Source organism: Microtus ochrogaster, chromosome 4 (genome assembly GCF_000317375.1).
Source record: "Microtus ochrogaster isolate Prairie Vole_2 chromosome 4, MicOch1.0, whole genome shotgun sequence".
NCBI classification, from domain to species: Eukaryota; Metazoa; Chordata; class Mammalia; order Rodentia; family Cricetidae; genus Microtus; species Microtus ochrogaster.
In genome coordinates, this window is record NC_022011.1 from 36455798 (window position 1) to 36474944 (window position 19147).

The 19147-nt window shown below is 39.9% G+C and overlaps 1 protein-coding gene across 1 annotated transcript in view; it reads left to right on the forward strand.

Annotated features, from left to right (window-relative positions):
- Ccny (cyclin Y) overlaps positions 1-19147 on the forward strand; it is a 90103-nt gene that overhangs the window by 42538 nt on the left and 28418 nt on the right. Inside the window, exons 2-3 of the mRNA XM_005345931.3 lie at positions 5401-5435; positions 14922-15022. Of these exons, the coding sequence (XP_005345988.1) occupies positions 5401-5435; positions 14922-15022 (136 nt within the window). The remainder of the gene's footprint in view (positions 1-5400; positions 5436-14921; positions 15023-19147) is intronic.

Consider the following 19147-nt stretch of genomic DNA (forward strand, 5'->3'; position numbering starts at 1 on the left):
CCTGCCTCTGCCTCCCGAGTGCTGGGATTAAAGGCGTGCGCCACCACCGCCCGGCTTTTTATTCTTTAGTTTATTCTTAGTTACAGTTTTAGAATTTTTCATTTGAAATAATTGTCTTCCTTTTGCCAATTAGCTGGGTTGTCTCTGCATATATTCCACACCAAAACTCGAGTCAGAAATTTCCCTTTAGGTCCTAAAGTTTAGGACATGATATTTATATAAGTTCTTAAAGATCAGATGTGTTCACTAGTTAGATAATAAGTAAAATAAAACAAAAATCTAAACAATTGAAAGCCAATTAACTGTCTCAGTCTTGTCACTCAAGAGTTCAAGTGAACCTACATGTGACATATAGATATATTTATTTATTTACCTATTTATTTACTTATTTATCTGTTGATCTATTTATTTATTTAAGCCAAACTTTAGCCAACTTATTCTAAAATTGTTAGAACTCTTGCACTCTATCCCAGGTATGTATAGGATTTCTCCTACACTGTGACATTGTCTCTTCTAGTTTACCTAACTGTTCCGGCTTCAAAAGAGAGAGAAGATAAATGCAGATTCAATCTTCATAAATCTTTTTGGACACCTATAGAGTAAGGCATAATGACAAAGTGACCATGGTGTGTCTGGCAAAGAGGAAAACTTGCAGAGCTACCCTTGACTCTGGACAGATTGATGGCTCTAATTTAGATCTTGAAGAGACTACAAAGAAGACAAGTATGTCTGTGACAGTAGTTGATGGTAAGAATTGAAAGTGGTGAGCAGTGGTTGGTGCCAGCCTTGGCAGGATACAGTGCTGATGCAGTATAGATGGTTTTCTAGCAGGCCACTTGAAGTCTTTGGCACAGCTGTTGTTGTTGTTGTTTTTTGTTGCTGTTGTTTTTTGTTTGTTTGTTTTAAAGTCTCCAAGAGTAAGAAAAGAAAAATCAGTAAGCACCAGACACTTGTGATTAAAAAAAAGCCCACCCAAAACTTTTCCTGTGATAAAGGGAAGCTGCTGAGAGGCATGTGAGATATTACAAGCAAAAACAAAGTGGGTGTATGGGTGGGCCTTTGGTGAAAATGGAGATAAAAACTGATCTTCCTCAAATGCTTAGACAGTGGGGTGAAACAACAGTTATGAAGCTGCCTGGCTCAGTTCAGGTTCTTCCTGTTGAGCTCAGCTGTCTTCCGAACCATGTCCTAGAATTGGCAGAGTGGGAGTGGGGGGGTGGGGGTGGGCTTGATTGTCCTAGCACAAGGAAATGACCTAACAGAGGAAGGGTTATTCCAGAAATAGGTTAAGGTCAATCTCCTTTCTTCTAGAGTCCCTCTTCCTTCCTTCCTTTTTTTTTTTTTAATAGAACTTCAGATCCTTGTATATTGCTTCAGTTTCTCCTCAGTACTAGGGCTTTCCACTCTGCATGCAGACATAATTGAGTTTCATATTACAAACAAAAGGAAAAGTTACCTCTTCCAGTAAGTATTCCTCTCTGCTTTTTCTGTTCAGACTGCTGCCTGTGCCTGAGATTCAGGGGGGTATTAAACTCCTTTGCCCCTTAGTGCCCAACTTCTTCCTTTCTACAGACAGAGTCATTTGCTGAAGACATTTCTGTGTAATCACTGGTTTTACAAAGTAGCTTTTTAATGCACGTAATAATCTTGGCAACTTTAATGACTTATTTTTGAGTGAAGCAATTGTAAGAGATTTGGTTATTTCATGAACTGACTTTGAACAACTTAGTGCAGAAAACTTAAGGCTACCATTACTCTTCTATTCATAAATGCCAGTTAGGACAGTTGCCCCGCATGCTGCCCGACTGTATTAACCTGTTCCCTCCTTAGTTCTCCCTGGGAGCCTCCCTCTCTTGAATTTCTGAGTGACTGAGAGAGTATGGTCCTGGTGGGAGCCTTTGTTGGTCACAGATATTTATTTATATTATGATTTATAATAGTAGCAAAGTTACAGTTATGAAGTAGCTTTGAAATAATTTTATGGTTGGGAGTCAATACAACATGAGGAACTGTATTAAAGGGTCGAAATGTAAGGAAGATTGAGAACCTCTATGCCCAGGGCCAGCATATTATGCAGCCTGTATTCAAAGGTGCTGCCTCTCCTCAGCCCTTAATCACACCACTAATTTATAGCCACTTTAGCTCTGAATACCTGAGCTGAAGACTTTCACTTACTTCCAGCCCTGAGTTACTGTGTCAATATAATTTTTCTAATTTATTTATTCCTTAGCAGTTTTACATATACACACACTCAGTGCACTTAAATTGTCTTCCCCGCTCCATACTTTTTTAAATTTTTTTTCCAGATCTTTGTCATGTTGTTCAGACGGACTTCTAAATCTTGGGCTCTGGTGTTTCTCCCTCTTTGCCTACTAAGTAACTGAAATTGTAGGCAAATGCCACTGGCCCTGGATTTTTTTTTTTTAATTTGATTTCATCTTCAGTTAAAACTTCTAAAAGTTGTTGGTATCCATTAGTGTACATCCTTTCGGGGAACAGCATATTTGCCTCTGTGCTATGTACTGGTCAACCTAGGAGCTGTAAGCTGCTAGACATCATCTTACTTTTTTTTTTTTTTTTTTTTTTTTTTTGTCTTAAGAACACTGGCAATCCTCTCTTCTGGCTGTTTTAAATTATACAATGCATAATCATTAACTGTATAACAGTCTCTAACCTGTATTTTTTTTAACTAACCATAATCGCTTATCTGTATAATAGAACAACAGACTTGACCATTTCTGTCTTTGTATCAATAATTGATAACACTCTGTCCCATCTCCCATGTTCCCAGGCCTGTAACTACTGCTGTATGCCCCACTTCTATGAGCAGCTTTTTGAGATTCCATGTATCAAGAGGTCACCTATGTTTTTGTCTTTCTTTGATGACCTTTTATTTCACGTTAGATCTCAGATCATTCAGAGTAAACTTTTAGGTTTGTGTTTTTGAGTCAAGATCTCCTTTAGAAATAAACGAAGATCTGCTTACAATCCAGGCTCCCTTCCTGCAGCCTCAGGAATGACCTCACCAGGATGCCTTGCCCAGTGCTGGGAAGTGTGGCTGACATCCTCCTTCAGTACACTTTGTGTCCTGGTCATTGTGTTCTTGACCCTTGGTCAGGTTCCTAGCTCAACACGGAGGAAGTTTGTTGTACATGCCAAACTAGGACTCACTAGTTCTATTTTGATGTGGGGTTTTTGGTTGCCTATGTCGTCCTGTGTCTGTCTACCTCCCTCCCTCCTCAGGTGCTAAGATTAAAAGCATGTAGTACCACTCCCGGCAATACTAGCTGCATTTTATCTTAAGTGAATATCCACTCCTCTACTTTGTGTGCTAAACTCAAATTTGTTCTCTGAAAAAGTACCCAGAACTTTTAATTAGGCTATTTAAAGCCTGCTCTATGTCATTCTCAGAGAAACAAAACTTTGATTTTGAGCCAGGTTTGTTTTTGTTTCTGTTTTGTGTCTTTTGAGACAGGGTCTTTTTCTGTAGCCCCAGCTATTCTGAAACTTGCTCTGTTGTCCAGGCTAGCCTTGAACTCACAGGGATAGAGTGCTAGGATTAAAATTATGTATCATCACTCTTGGCTTCTTTCTGGGTTTTGTTTTGGGTTTGTTTGTTTGTTTGTTTGTTTGTTTGAAACAGTCTCAGTGGGTAGCACTGACTAGCCTGTAACTCACTAAGTACACCAGGCTAGCTTCCAAGTTGAGTTCTGTGCAAGGCATGAGATAAGGATCTAATTTCATTCTACAGATGTCTAAACAGTTCAGCCAGCACCATTTATTGAAACTGCTGTTTTTCTCCAATGTTTAGTTTTGACCTGTTTATCACAAATCAGGTGTCTATATGAGTATGGGTTTATATATGGGTGTCCAGTTCTAGTCTATGCCTTTTATATGAAAGTACCATACTGGTTTTATTACTATAGCTCTGTAATATTCTCAAAATCTGGGATGGTGATACCTCTAGTAGTGTTTTCATAATTCAGGAGCCTTGGGCTATTTTGAGTCTTTTGTGTTTTCATATTTTAAGGTTTCCTTTTCAGTTTCTGTGAAGAATTGCATTATTTTGAGGCAGGCTTTCACAATATAGCTCTGGCTGACTTTCAGCGCAAGAGATTCACCTGCCTCTGACTCTAGAGTGCTCTGATTAAAGGCATGCACCACCATGCCTGACCGTTCATTGGAGTTTTTGGTGGGGATTGTATTGGATATGTTACGGTGTAAATATATAATTTGCTATTGATAGGAATGCTATTTTCATAATATTGATCCAATACATGAGCATGGGAGGTCTTTCTGTCTTCTGTTATCTTCAGTTTCTTTCTTTAATGTTTTCATTCACAAGTGTTAAAGAACGAGGTCTCTTTGCTTGTTAAGCCAGGACTCTAGCCCAGCTAGATGTGAGGCACCAAAGATAGATTTCTAGGGAAAAGCAAATGTTTCCTTATGAATCCGAACTGTATGTGAAGGGTGGGAAACTCCAAGGCTCTGCAACTTTTTAGCGAGAGGCCTTTGATGGTACAGACTATAGGAGAAACACTTGCTCAGACCACAAGCTGAATTTGCACTGCCTTGAGTTAGTGCCTTCTTTTTGCAGAATCTTGTCCTTCACATCCTCTGCAAGGAACTGCTTGGCAAGTTGATGAACTTATGTGAGCTCCAAAGAGCTAGTCTTTAGGAAGGACAACACAAGATTTGGTGACAGTTTATTATAAGGTCTCTGTGTTCTCTGACACCCTTCTGGCTTCTGAGGCTGAAGGGTGTCTGTTGTGACAAAAACTGAGGTTAAAGCCACATACAGTGCAGGCCAGCATGTGCAGACAAGGGTGGACACAATATCATTTAATATGGGAAGGCTTACCTGCCTTCCTGAGGGGAGAGCTACAAGTGCCCTTGGAGCCTCCTAAACAAGCTCAGGCCTGTTTCCAGTACCTGTTGGCAGGGAGCAAGTGTCTTCCAGTGCAGAGCACGTTGGTTTCACATCACTTGGTCTCCTGTTAGGGATGTCATTGTGGTTACTAATAATTCATTCATATAATGTGGATCCATAACGATCCATTTGGGTTAGAAGTAAATAATTCTCTTAATTATCTTAAACTATTGGATGCATGTAATTTTCATGAGATTTACTAATACTTCATTTAGGTAATGAAATTTCCTACTCTTCTGTTGACTTCTGTTTATGGTATTGTTTAGGTAGCTGCATATTGACCTCTGTCAGTCAAGTTTAGATCTGCATTTGTGTAGCTTTATTTACACTTAAATTTGGTAAATGAATAACTGGGTTACCTTGATTGATAGAGATTGATAGGACCATGGCAAAGAGGCCCATTCCTCAGCAACCTACAGGGATTGACATGCAAGCATGTAACATTTTTGTCCTGACTTTTGTCTTCACAGTGAGAGAAAAACGCAAGAGTCTCTTCATTAACCATGTAAGTGAAACTGTCTCCCCGTTTTCCTAATGATTGTATAGACTTCAGTAGGTGAAGAGGCCTTATGTGTTGTGTGGTACTTAGACTGGGAGGGGTGATGAAATGCTGATTTGCCAGGCATTACTTGGGATTCATTCTCACAGCCATGTCTCCAGATTCCCTGGGACTGCGGGGAAGGGAGTGTGCCTGTGGATAAGACCACAGTGCCACCACAACATTACACAGGTCCAAACAAAGCAACGGCTTATCATTTTGAACCTTTCCTTTTTGCTCACACTGAATTCCTGTTTTGGGGGGTTTTGTTTTTTATTTTTGTAGTGCAGTTCCCTTTGAATAAATACATAATTACTTTTAAGAGCAGCTGTCTACTTCCTTTCTCTCTTCTACATAATTGCTGTTTGTGGAACAGGGCCGCACAGTGTGTGTGTGTGTGTGTGTGTGTGTGTGTGTGTGTGTGTGTGTGTGTGTAGTACTCAGAAACAGTTTATATGTGTGGAGTAACTAAACTTGACCCTTTAACTTTAAAAGCATTTTCAAAATTTCCATCTAACAAAATTTCCTTCTAATGCCTTGGCCATTCTGGGTAGTGTATCTCCCCATGGTGGCTGCACAGGATAGTAACAGGTTCATCTTAACCTTCTCCAGCCTTTCCCCACTGCTCCCTGGTAAACTCTGTAGCAGACAAGTTATAGCCACACCTCTCGTCTAAATATGTGTCTTGTTCTTTAAGGAAAAAAACTGCTTCTACAAGGTAAGGAGTAAGATAGTTATTTGAACTACCAGAGTAAGTGTGCTGTATACTCTCACTGAAAACTGCAGTATGAGTCCGACATTACAGAGGTTTGGCTCAGGGTTGGTAGACTGCATTTCAGAATTGTAGACTTTGACTTAGGTAATGATAAAGCTGTGTATTTGAGACTCAAGGCCATTAAAAGGACACATGCTGAGCCCATAAGGAACTGGTGATTCCTCCTCAGCAATCACATCTAATGCATACATATCATTTCCTAGAGGTCAGAGGGTCCATGGGTTCATGTAATTGGAGGCTGTGCATGATTTCCTGGCTGCCCAGATCTGAATAAACACACAGAAACTATATTAATTACCACACTCTTTGGCCAGCGACTCAGGCATATTTCTAGCTAGCTTTTATATCTTAAACTAATCCATTTTTTATTATTTTATATTTTACCATCAGACTCATGAGATTTGTTACCTCTTGCTTCCTGTGCTGTTACATGGCATCTGCCTCCTTTGGCAGCTACATGGTGTCTCCCTGAGTACCACCTTCTTTCTCCCTGTATTGTTTAGTTTCCCCCTCCTCCGACACCTTTCCATCCCACCCCCATAGCTCTAGTCTGCCCTGCCATAGACCAAAGCAGCCTCTTTATTCATAGGTACAGGGGGGAATCCCCCATCAAGATCCTGCCAGGTTTGTTTGTTTGTTTGTTTTATTTTTCTTGTGTTATGTGAGGACACATGAGCCACGTCTTCAGCCCTCTGTCGGATTTCTAGAGCACTTCCCTGGTCCTCTAGATTGGTTTTGTTGTTGTTGTTATTTTAATTTTTCTTTTAATAGCCACAATAGTTTATTTATGGTTGAAGTATGTAAGATAATTATAAGACAGTTTTAAACTTGAGGAATGGTATTAACAATATGAATTACACCACAGACAGCAACATGAAACTTCCATAAAACAAAGCTGAAGCACCACAGTTTTTATTTTAATTCGTTAATTTAAACCATGCTTTAGGAGAACTGCAGGGCCTTTCCTTCAAAGATTGAATTTCATAATTTTGTATCCCTTGTAGGGAAAACTAAGACTAATTCATTCCCCCACACTCTTAACACACTGTAATTTCACTCTTGGAACTTTATATCAACTTCCTTCTCAACAAGCTTCAACATACCCAAAACAAAGGAAATCTAGAAGAGGAGACAATAAAATTAGAGGTCCTCAGGGAAAAAGAGAACCCAAGCAGTAGACTTCACTTAAGTCTTACCCGGTAGCACTTCCTTGGCTGTCTAGGTTTGCAGCATAGAATTGTAAAACATCTATGGGATCAGAGTATATAACATGAGAAGCGGTAATGCAATCGGCTGTACTTTTTATGTGTCAGGAAGTGGTGTATTCCTGAATATAGAAGGGTGAGTGATTGAAGCTCTTTTCCAGTATTTACCTCTCAGTGAACTTGATTGCTTTCCCCACTTTAACACTTAGGTGCTAGAGAGCACATAAGGGAAAAGCTGAAATTGCACCCAAACCCGAGGGCGTGTGAGGAAAGAAGAGGTTTGATTGTCCAGGCTACTCTTGATGATGGCTGATTGGACAGGTGTGATCTTACATCTCCAATCTCCATAATTGTTTTTATATGCTCTCCACTGTGACCTAACTTGTATGTGTCCTGTGCACTCCAGGCATGTGTCTCCTACTGAATCGGTAGCCATGGGCCAAGCTATGTGGATCTGGGTGCTAGGTTGTATGCTCCGATTCATGCTTTTCTATGTGATTTGTCCAGCAGTAGTACAGTGAAGTCAGACAGAGGTTGATCTCTCACATGTCCTTGTCCCAAATAAAGAAAGTCATGTGCTGGGTTTCTTTGTAACAGATGACCTGGATGGAACATGTGATCTTCCACATTGTTTGATTTCTCCCTTGGGTTTCTGAAGAACCTGTGTGGTGTGCATTGCTCAGGCATTCTACAAAGAGGATGCTGTTATTCTAGAAACAGTGCTGTAGATGAGCCAGTGAAGAGGAATTGGCAAGGTTCCCTCTGCTTCTAGCTAACTAATAGCAACTGTAGGTGCCTTGGTTACTGTTCTCATTGCTGTGATCAAATACTTGACAAACACAACATAAGGGGAAAAGGATGATCTTGTTTGACAGTGTGAGGGTTCAGCCCATGGTGATGGGAAAGTCATGGGAGCAGGAACTTAAGGGAGCTCATTTCATTATATTTGCAGTCAGGAAACAGAGAGAAATGGGAGTTGATGCTCAGCTCACTTTTTCTTCCTTCTATAGCCTGTATCTACACCCCTTGAAATAGTGCAACCCTTGTTGAAAGTGTTATCTTCCCACTTCAGTTACTCAGTCTTGAAAAACTCAGACATGCCCAGAGGCTTGTCTCCTAGGAGATCTTAGATCCTGTCAAGTTGACAATCTCTGTTAACCACCATAGCAGGGAATGTGACCTCCTCCACATGGGAAGGTTCCTCTGGCTCCTACCTGGAATGCCTCCTGTGAGAATGGAACCACAGGTTGGACAAGGACCAAGAGAGGGTTAAAGGATTAAAATGTCACTACTTCTAAAGATTTACTACAGTGGGACTAGAGTAGTCTGACAGTCCCAAAAGCAATGAAACCACGTGATGTAGAAAGATTAATATTCTAATCAACATTTTTATTTTAGATGTGATTAGAATGATCAATTAAAGAAAAACGTAATAAGTTATGAAAAATTTAAAACCTTTTCTAAAGGTCTTTATTTAAAATGTCTTTTTTTTTTATAAATTTGCTGTGGTTTTGGTTTTGCTTTCCTTGAAAGTCAACTACTTCAGTATATTTTTAAATAAAATGTGAAAAATCTTCAATGATAAATTACATTGTTGTAGATAATTGTAGTTGGGAATCTTCCAACATCCAAGGAAAATTCATACCATTTGTGTTCGCCTCATTTTTCTATGACATCCTCCTGCCTCCTAGCAACAGCATATGTAATGTGAATTAATTATTCTAAGATATTTAGTGAAGTTTGGGGAAGTGAGAAGAAGACATATTTATAGTGTACAAAGACTATTGCAGAACAGTTCTATATCTTAAGTTACTGAAGTAAAAGGGGAAGTGGGGCAGCCTGTAATAATGTTTTTAAAACTCTGAACTTTGCTTCTAAGAGATTTGTTCTTATTGGGAGAGAAATATATCAGACAGCTAGTGTGATGACATCAATGCAGTATTCTTGGAGTATGCTAAAGAAGATTCAGTGAAATTTCAATTATATAAAGATTTTAGAATCCACTAAGATGAAGGAATGCCAATTATTTAGAAGTAGTTTCAAATTGAGAGAAAGATTAGAAAATAAAAAAAGGAAGGAATGCTGCCAAGCTCTCTTTACAAACCCAATATTACAACAAAAAGATAATGTTACAACAAAAGAAAGCGAATTATTATACAGTTTCCTTGATGGATATCTATGTACAAAAATACTCAATTAAAACATTTGTAAACTGAATTCAAGAACTCGAATTATACACCGTGATCATGTTGGTGTCATTCCAGATATTCAGAGATGTTTCAAACATACACAAATCAATAAATCATTACATCACATAGATGAACTCAAGAGACAATACATAGTCATCTCAGTATATTCAGAAAGCTTGTTTGGTTGTTTTACAAAATCCTTCATGATAAAAGGCCCAAGGGACAAGGAGTAAAGAAACATCTAGACATAATTTTAAAAAGCAATCTTATACACAAATCCATGCCTAACATTATGTTAAGTGGGGAAAAATAAAGTATATCCACTAAAGTCAGGAACAAGATAAAGGGTTTCTATTTGTCCACTGTTTCTAATTTTTGTTTTCTCAGTGTAGTCCTTCAGTTCTTAGTTACAACACTGAGACAAGAGAAAGAAAAGAAAGAATAGAAATAAGCAAAGTGGGAGTGCCCTTATTTGCAAATAACAGACCAGATACCTTAAAGACCACTAGGAAATTCTTAGCAGAGTGGTAAAATCACCATTAAAAAAAGAACCTTCCTACAGTCTAAAGACATTATTTTTTAAAAATAATAATAAATCTTTTCACAGTTCAAAAAAAATCTTAGAGTACACACCTATAATTAAAACTTAAAAACACTGAAGAAGGAAAATTAAAGACACTAGAAAGTGCAAAGAGCCATGGCTGTCCTCAATGAGAGAGTCCTGTAACTGAAGTTCTAGCCTTTTATGTGGAATTGGAATATAATTCCTGAACATTGGACACAAATTCTTGGGTCCTCTGCTTTTCTCATTGCTCAGGACTAGGGTGGGGAAGGGGGTAGTCTGACTCGAGGGCATAGGATGTCAGTTGTTCTTCATGCAGATCAGTAGGGCTCTATGTAGTATTTCACCAGCTGCATGGTGACAGCTCATGTTTATGTTCCTGCCTCAGTTTGGCTCTTAGTTGCTCAATTTGCTTGAGGAGGGATTTTCAGGTAGAAACTGATAGGGAAGAAAGTATATAAGACCATAACCATAGTGCCCTTCATTATTGAAAGGCTTTGGTCCTACATTTTTGTCTGTATTTTGGCTACAAAGTTAATTTTCCAGTCTTATCTCTCCAGCTGTGTGGGCTAGCTTTATGTCAACTTGACATAGGCTAGAGTCATTTGAAAGGAAGATACTTCATTTGGCAAAATACCTCCACAAAATCCAACTGTAAAGTATTTTCTTAATTAGTGATTGATGAGAGAAGGACCAGCCCATTCTGGGTGGTCCCATCCCTGGGTTGGTGGTCCTGGGTTCTAGAAGAAAGGAGACTGAGCAAGCCTGTAAGCTGCTCTCCTCCATGACCGCTGCATCATCTCCTACCTCCAGGTTCCTGCCCTGTGTGAGTTGCTGTCCTGACTTCCTTTGATGATGAACAGTGATATGGAAGTAAAAGCCAAATAACCCTTTCCTTCCCAAGTTCCTTTGGTTGTGGTGTTTCTTCACAGCAAGAGTAATCCTATTAAGATAAGGAAAGCCCTTTCTTCCTAAATGTGTCCATCTGTCTGTTCATTTGCTTAACTATTTGTTCATCTATCTTCAGCATGGATTCATAAGTTTGTTTTTCACTAACACAGAGTTCATTCTTGTGCTTAATTATTTTGTTCTTCAGGTTGACCTAGAGTTGGCAGTTAACACCTAATTTTGAGTCTTTCTGAAGAGTCCAACAGTATACCTAAATAAACGTCCATATTGTATTGCCCTCCAGCATTTAAAACTGAGTGTGTCTCTGATCCTACCATGCTCTGAAAATCATAACCTAAAACACATGTGATCTGTTTCATTAGAAAACTGCAGCCAGTTGTAGAAAAATGCTATTTTAGATACAAGCTTCCTTTTCTTATGGCTGTAGAGAACTCAAGTAGCAGAATACCCCAGTGGATACTTGAGAATCCTCCTGAGTTTATTGTGTCCAGTACCATTGGGATGCCTCTTCCCCACATCATGCCAGTCCTTGTCTGTGTCTTTGGATATTATCTCACTTTTAATACTTATTTTCTTTGGTCCTACCAAGCCCTGAGGTGCAAGAAAGACTTTCATTCTCACCAAAAATAGGATCCTAAAACAAGGATTCTGTTGATAGTAACTTAACTGTGTCCTGAACGTAGATGACCACACATCCTTAAAGGCAAGCCTGGGCCCAAGATGGCCACGTATGGCCTAAGCCAGGACAAGATACTCCAGGATAGTAGAGTGAGCTAAGGTGTCTCTTGCAAACAGCTTATGAGAGTTTTTACATGGTTGCACTATGGAGAGATATTGTTAATCATCACTGGCCCCTGGTCTAGCTGCCACTCCTCTTTAGGAACTTGAGCATCTCAGTTTAGTAACTATGACTCCTTGGGAGTCTTCCCGTACTGAATGTGCTGCCCTTCCTTTCTGGATGGCACAGGCTTGTCTATGAGATCCGAGGTGCCAGTTTGTTACCCTCACACAGTTGGCTCACACGATCCTGCATTTATCAGGGGGAGGCAGACTTCTGTGCTTGGTGGGAGGGCTGTGAACAATGCCAGCCTAAGAAATTGAGCAACTTCTCATCTGGTGACTCAAGAAACCCTGAGTCTGGGCACTAGACGAGTACAGCTGAGTGGATGCAGGTGATGTCAAAGCATGGTTAGTGTTTTTTAGGTGAGGACACGGTCCCGAAGGGTATAGTATCAAGAAGGCAACCTGAGGAACAGTTCTAAGGGGCAAACCAAACAGGGAAGGAAAATGCCTTCAAGGTACATGTGTGCAGTGTTAGACAGGTGACCTTCAAGGTAAGCAGGTTCTTTCTGATGCCCTCCCTCTGATCTGGTAAGTGTGACAGTGGTGAGATACATAGGATGAAGGCTTGGGGTCACTGTGGAAGGTACAGTGAGACTCGCCCCTATACACTTAGTGTGTGTGTGTGTGTGTGTGTGTGTGTGTGTGTGTGTGTGTGTGTGTGTGTGTGTAGGCATGCTTGTTTCTTGGACTCAACAGTCATCAGTGTTGGGATTACTAAACTGATAATCTCAGTATCTAAAACTGAAGTTAATAACTGTATTTAGCCTTTTCAGCATGCAGTCCAACAGGTTTTATGTATTAGTGGACCTTGGTGTAAACAGTAAATTATTTTGTACTATGTGCACTCTGTAGAAAGATTGACTTGTTTCAGTATTAGCTCTGCAGTGACCTTATTTAACATACTCATAATTTACTTTGTAAAATACACATTATTTGAAAGAAAAGTGCTCTTACTGCATTGGAAATAATCCATTCTGGGCTTTTTCCTGATAGGTTTTCACCTGGCTTCTCTTCTAAGCAGAAGTACCATTAGCTAGAAAGTATCTCCTCTGTCGCTGACTGGGAGTTCTCAGCTGTCTGTGCCATGAAACCTCTTTTCAAGTAAAGCACTATCATAGGCGTTTTCTTCTGCATTGTAGGAAGTTGTAAACTTCCCACATCGAAGGCATTCTTGGCATTTTAAAAAACATAGTACTGTGTATAGAAGCAGAGCCTTCTCCATGCCATCCCTCCCCTAACACGAACTTATCAAATACTTCTCATAGTGACCATATGAGGCTCTGTCTGCTATTCTTGCTGCTCTATAAACAAGTTAATACAGCTAGGAAGAGGAAGGCAAAGTATCCAACAGACAGGTGGTTAGTTACCTGGGGCAGACTCAGACTTGGATTAGAGCTTCTGTGTCCCTCTGTTGTCTTACTTTTAAACATGTATTTTATTCCCATGTGTGAGGATGGTGTCCATGGTTACGTATTTCCATTATTCTCACCTCACACTCTTCCCCTCCAACTACTCCCTCTCAACTTCATGACATTGTCTTCTTAATTATTTCTCTTTTCTCTCTCCCTTCTTTCTCTCACAGACATATACACACAGAGAGTGTATGATAGAGAGAAACATACACTTATATATAATACAGTCTTCTGAGTCTACTTAGTGTTGCTCATATGTATATGTGTTTAGGGTTGACCACTTGGAATAGGATAACCTGTCATGGAACTTAGCCCTAGAAAAGATTGACTCTCCCTCACTGAGCATTAATTGCCTTTAGCTCTTCATCTAGAGGTAGAACCTTGTGAGATTTATCCCCATCTACCTTGGAATATCAGCTAGTTATATCATTGTGCAGGTCTTGTTTAGGTGGCCATATTATTAAGATTTCATGGGTGCATTTATGTGTCATGTATAGCAAACACTGTTTCTCAGCTGATATTCTGGGCCTCTGGGTTTTACAGTTTTTCTGCCTAGAATATCTTCCATGATATTTCCTGAGCCTTAAGTCTAAGGATTGTATTGCAGACATATCAACTAGGGATGAGCACCCCACCTTTAGTAGTTCTCTGCATCTTGACCAGGTGTGAATTTCTGTGATGGTCCACTTTTATGTCAAAAAGAGGTTTCTTTGAAGATCAGCGAGAGTTACACTTATCTGTCGATAGAAGGATATTTAGACTGGAGTTGGGAATTATGCTGGTTTAGCCAAGAGGTTTTTTTTATTGATCTGGCCTGAATTATTTGTGTCCATAAAGTCAACTTTGCATCTACAGAAATGGGAACAGTGGGTTCTCAACTTGATCTTATTACATAAAACTAAGATGCCACCTTCCCTGTGTATATTCACCAAATGTCTACTGCATACTGCAGGTTTCCTGTGATCCCATAAAAAAGATGGTGACTAGGAGTGGTGGTGAATTAGCATGGAAGAGCAAGACACCTCCCATTGTTGCCTAGTACTTCTGCCCTGTTAGTTGTGGTAGATCTCTTGCTAAGACATGTTTCCTTCGTGGTCTGATCTCAGAGAAAGGGGCAATATTGTGTCTCAGCTAGGGTTTCTGTCGCTGTGATAAAATACTATGACCAAAAGCAGCTTGGAGAGGGAAGGGTTTGTTCCAGCTTAAATATTCCACTCATAGTCCATCTCCTAGTGAATTGAGGACAGGAACCAGAGGCCATGGAGGAACACTGCTTACAGACTTATTCTCATGGCTTACTCAGCTTGCTTTCTTAAAGCACACAGGACTACTAGCCCTGGGGTAGCACTGTCCACAGTTTGTTGGGCCCTCCTATATAGATCACTAATCAAGAAAATGCCCTACAGACTTTGCCACAGAGCAATCTAGTGGAGGCACTTCCTCAACTGAAATTACCTCCCTCCACATGACTTCAGCCCTGTCAGGTTGACAAAAACTAGCTGGCAGACGCTTGGCAGAATTTTCAGTCTTGTGTTATTCTTGTCATCTTGTTTTCTAGCATCCTCCAGGCCAGACATCAAGGAAGTACAGCTCCTGTTCCACCATCTTCCTAGATGACAGCACAGTCAGTCAGCCAAACCTCAAGTACACCATTAAATGGTGGGTATGCAGACTTCATTTTGGTTTATTCGTTTTGGGGCTGGGGGTTCATTTGTTTTTGTGTTGTTGTTTTGAGACAGGGTCTCTCTAGTCTTGCCTCTCCTGGAACTTCCTATGTAGACTAGGCTGGCCCCGAAATCACAGAGATCTTCCTTCTTCTGCCTCCCAAGTTCTGGGATTAAAAGCATGGACCACTATACCTGGCAAGATTTTTTGTTTTTAAAGTTACTTTTGTTTCATGTGTACAGGTATTTTGCCTGTGTATATGTTTGTGCACCGTGTGAATACAGTGCCTTTAGAGACCAGACAGACCCCATATGCCTAGAGTTATAGAGTATTGTAATTGCCACGTGGATGCTGGGCTCCTCTGGAAAAGCAGGCAGTGCTTTTAATCTATGAGCTGTCACTCCAGTCCCCAGGGTGTGCAGACTTCATTATCTCACCAAAAGCTGTTTATAGGTCCTGGGAGAGTCATTACATGAGAATCATATTTTTTTAGAAAGTGGTTGTGACAGCTAAGATGTGGGTATTCAGAATATTTGTGCATATTTCTATTTATATAAAGAAACTAGCATTTTACCTTATTTTAAATCTTGATGTCCTAAAATATGTTCTTTTTATCATGTTTAAGTATGTACAAATTTTTCCTTTCAGTTTTGACTGAAGCCATCCTGGCATAGAGCCAATAGTATTTTGACTTTGAAATGAGACCTTCCTCCTCCAAGTCCTGCATGGAGACAGGCTGTGCTGAGATTAGGGTGGTCTAGCCATGATCCCGTCTGCTGCTGAATGATTGAGGGAGCATCTTTCTACATTTGGCCTCAGATCCTTTTCTTAAAATGGACTTGAAAGGAAGAAGGGGGAGTCTTTGGGTCACATTTGTGAGTGTGTGTGTGGGGGGGGGGGATTCACTTTTCTCATGTACAGAGGCAAAGAGCTGATTTTCCCTCTACTGTCCTGTGCCCATCAGCATAATGACAGCAGCCATCCCTGCCAGGGATCTCAAAGAACTTTTATATTAGGGCCTGGGTTCAACAGCCTGACTGAAAATCTGGGACATTTTATCTCTGTTTGTTTGTTACATTATAACATCTAATAAAAAAAAAACATATTAGCACATGAAGTACTAAAATTGCTACCTATAAAATGTTCTGTTTTCATGGGCCAAGTTTTCTGAGTTGCAGGCACTGTTTACAGTTGTATGTGACAATCACTGCCTCAATTCAGGTACTGAGGACTGTAACTAGCTCCCATGGTCAAGGAGATGAAGTACTCAAAACCTAAAGGTAGTAACTAACCTGATGAATCCAAACAGCAGCTTTGCATCACAAAACACTTAGAAGGGAAAGAAGAAGCAGAGGGTAGACAAAACAGCCAGCTATGAGACCCCCGCCACTTCATCTAACCTTACCCTCATTTACCAAAAAGGAACATCCCATTCTCTTTCTGATTTTTTTTTGTTTCTCTCAAGTCCAGTACCCTCTTATCCTCATCTTTGTCATTGAATTGATCAATCATTAAAACTATATTTGTTGTGGATATTCTGGATATCTTGGGCATAACATATATTACCTAAACCAGCTGCTGTTCTTTTCAGAGAATACTTTTGAGTTCTAAACCATTGACTGTTTCATAAACTGATTTGGTGTGACAGCACCCCTGTAAATTGGGGATTGCTCAAGTTGACAAGAGAATTTGCAAATTTTGCTGGGGCCAGGATGACTGGAGGTTTGGGGGATGAGTCTAACAGTGGGAGAAGTGGAAAGGTGGGCTCTACTGGGAGATAGGCTGCAGGGTTAGGGTGAAGCCAATGTAGGGGAAGTGAAATGGTGACTTGCACTTTGAGAGAATAGAGTCTTTACTATATTCCTATATATAATATACCTATCACTAGTTTAAATGCCAAATCTGTCATATGGAGCTAGACTTACCAATCTCTAGCTCCACAGTCATGCTAAATCCTAGAACTGTCACAAATGGTAGCTAAAGAGGAGCAGAGGAAACCTGGGGAGTCCATTGTATTCCATTGTTCATGCCTCATCAATGTGGTCCTCTAGGACAGCTGCTTCTTATTGACCACCCACCAGAGATGTTAGGATTGCCATATCCTTGCTCATACAGCTCTGACTAAGGAGAAGGCAGGTGTGTTGCCCACAGTTACAAATCTTTTTTATGTGGCCTATGTCTCTAATGCCATTGCCTTTGTGGGAAGAATGAGGAGCAAGCTATTAATTCTAGTTAATAACTAAACCAGTCATTAGGTTGAGGTGACTCTCACCACCACGTTGTAACTAATTGATAACTAAGCAGTGCTTTTCTTCTCTCTAAAGATGATGTAGTAAAAGAAAAGGTCACAACTTACACAAGTCAGAAATCCTTATCTGCTGTTTGAACCTGATATGTCTTATTTAGAATATAGAGTCTGTGGTAGGGCTTTGAATGTACAGGAAGAAACTCTGAAGCCCTTTCACCTAAGTCATAGCCCTCTTCCATCCCCCACCCCCACCGCCATCAGCTCAGATGCCTTTAGAGGTTTTAGGAAGAAGGACCTGTTACTGTTACCCCTTGGTCCTAAGTATCTTCACACTTAGTTGAGTTCATGTAAGTCTATGGGTCTGGGAAGAGATGTGAATCAGAATATAAGCCTGTGCTGGGTGCGTCTGGTTCAGTCTCAGTAAATGCAGTACACACCCAAGCTTCTTGGAGATCTCAGAGCCTGGCTTAGGTCTCTCTTGCCACCCCTCCCATCATCTTTACTTCTGGTGGTTTCTTGAGGACCATTTCTATTCTCTTAAGAACTGGAGCACATTGCAATCCTGCCAAGGATTTGTTCTTAGAGGCTAAGGAAATAACTTGGAGGCATTTTTCTATATTTTAAAATAAGACAAAAGGAGTAGAAAGAATTTTAGATTTTTTGTTTGGTCAGTTGATTTTTTGTTTTGTTTTGTTTTATGAGACAGGGTTTCTCTGTGTGACAGTCTTAGCCTTCCTGGAACTTGCTCTTGTAGTCAAGGCTGGCCTCAAACTCACAGGAACATTATTTTTTTAAGGTAGCCAGTCAACTTGATCATAATCAAAACTATGCCATTTTCTGTTCAGAAGAAAAAGGTTTTATCAAAGTTTTCAAGGTGTTAGTGAATCTGAAGTGAAAGAACACTGGTGAGGAATACATTGATCATGCGCTGGCGAAATACTTAATAGTGTGTATTGGGAGGCCACAGTTGCATTGTAGGATGCTTTCCTATAGAAATAATAGAACCGTAGATTGCACAGATATTTGTGAACCAGGTTATTATGGTGTGAATTAATTACTGAGCATTATATACAATTTAAATATTCAGTTACGGAGAATGATTATTCAACAATCAAATTATGAAATATAACTAGCAGCTTTTAAAATCATGTTCATATAGGAATATTTCCTAAGGTGAGAAAAGCATTAACATGGCTAAGTATAGGATGCCAGCCTCTTTGTCACACAAATATAGGTAGAAATAATAACTATATCTCAGACTGATAGTAGTTAAATGGGGGCAAAGAGATTGTTTTCTTTTGTTTTGATATAAAGTTTTTTTGTAACCATGCTGGCCTCTAACTCCATTCTCCTGCTTCCCAAGTGATGGCATTATAGGTGTTTATCATCATTCTTGGCTAAAAGACAATTTTGTTTTGAAATTGCTTCCCCCCCCTAGTACAGGGAATCAAACACAGGACCACACATTTGCTAGGCAAGCACTCTGCCACTGAACTACATCTCAACTCAGATATTTTTTTAAGCTTTCTATATTTCCCAAAATTTCTGTGTTAATTGTATTGTATTTTACATTAGGAAGAAACTTGAGGGAAATGAATGTTTATTATATTCAGATATTTAAAACATTTAGACAGTTTTAAGAAGGCCCCAGGTAAGCGACACCACCATCTGAAGAAATGAGTGACTGTGCCACATAGCTGGCCAGGATGGTCAAGATGGTGTTTGAGGAAAACCAACCACCGTTCTGCTCACTGTTCTTTCTGGTTGTAAAAAAACAAACAAACAAACTTATAATCTGCCTAGCCCAGTAGGCAGTGAATTGGAGATTTCTAAATAGGTTTAATTTGTAGCACTTCTATGTAGTACCTGCA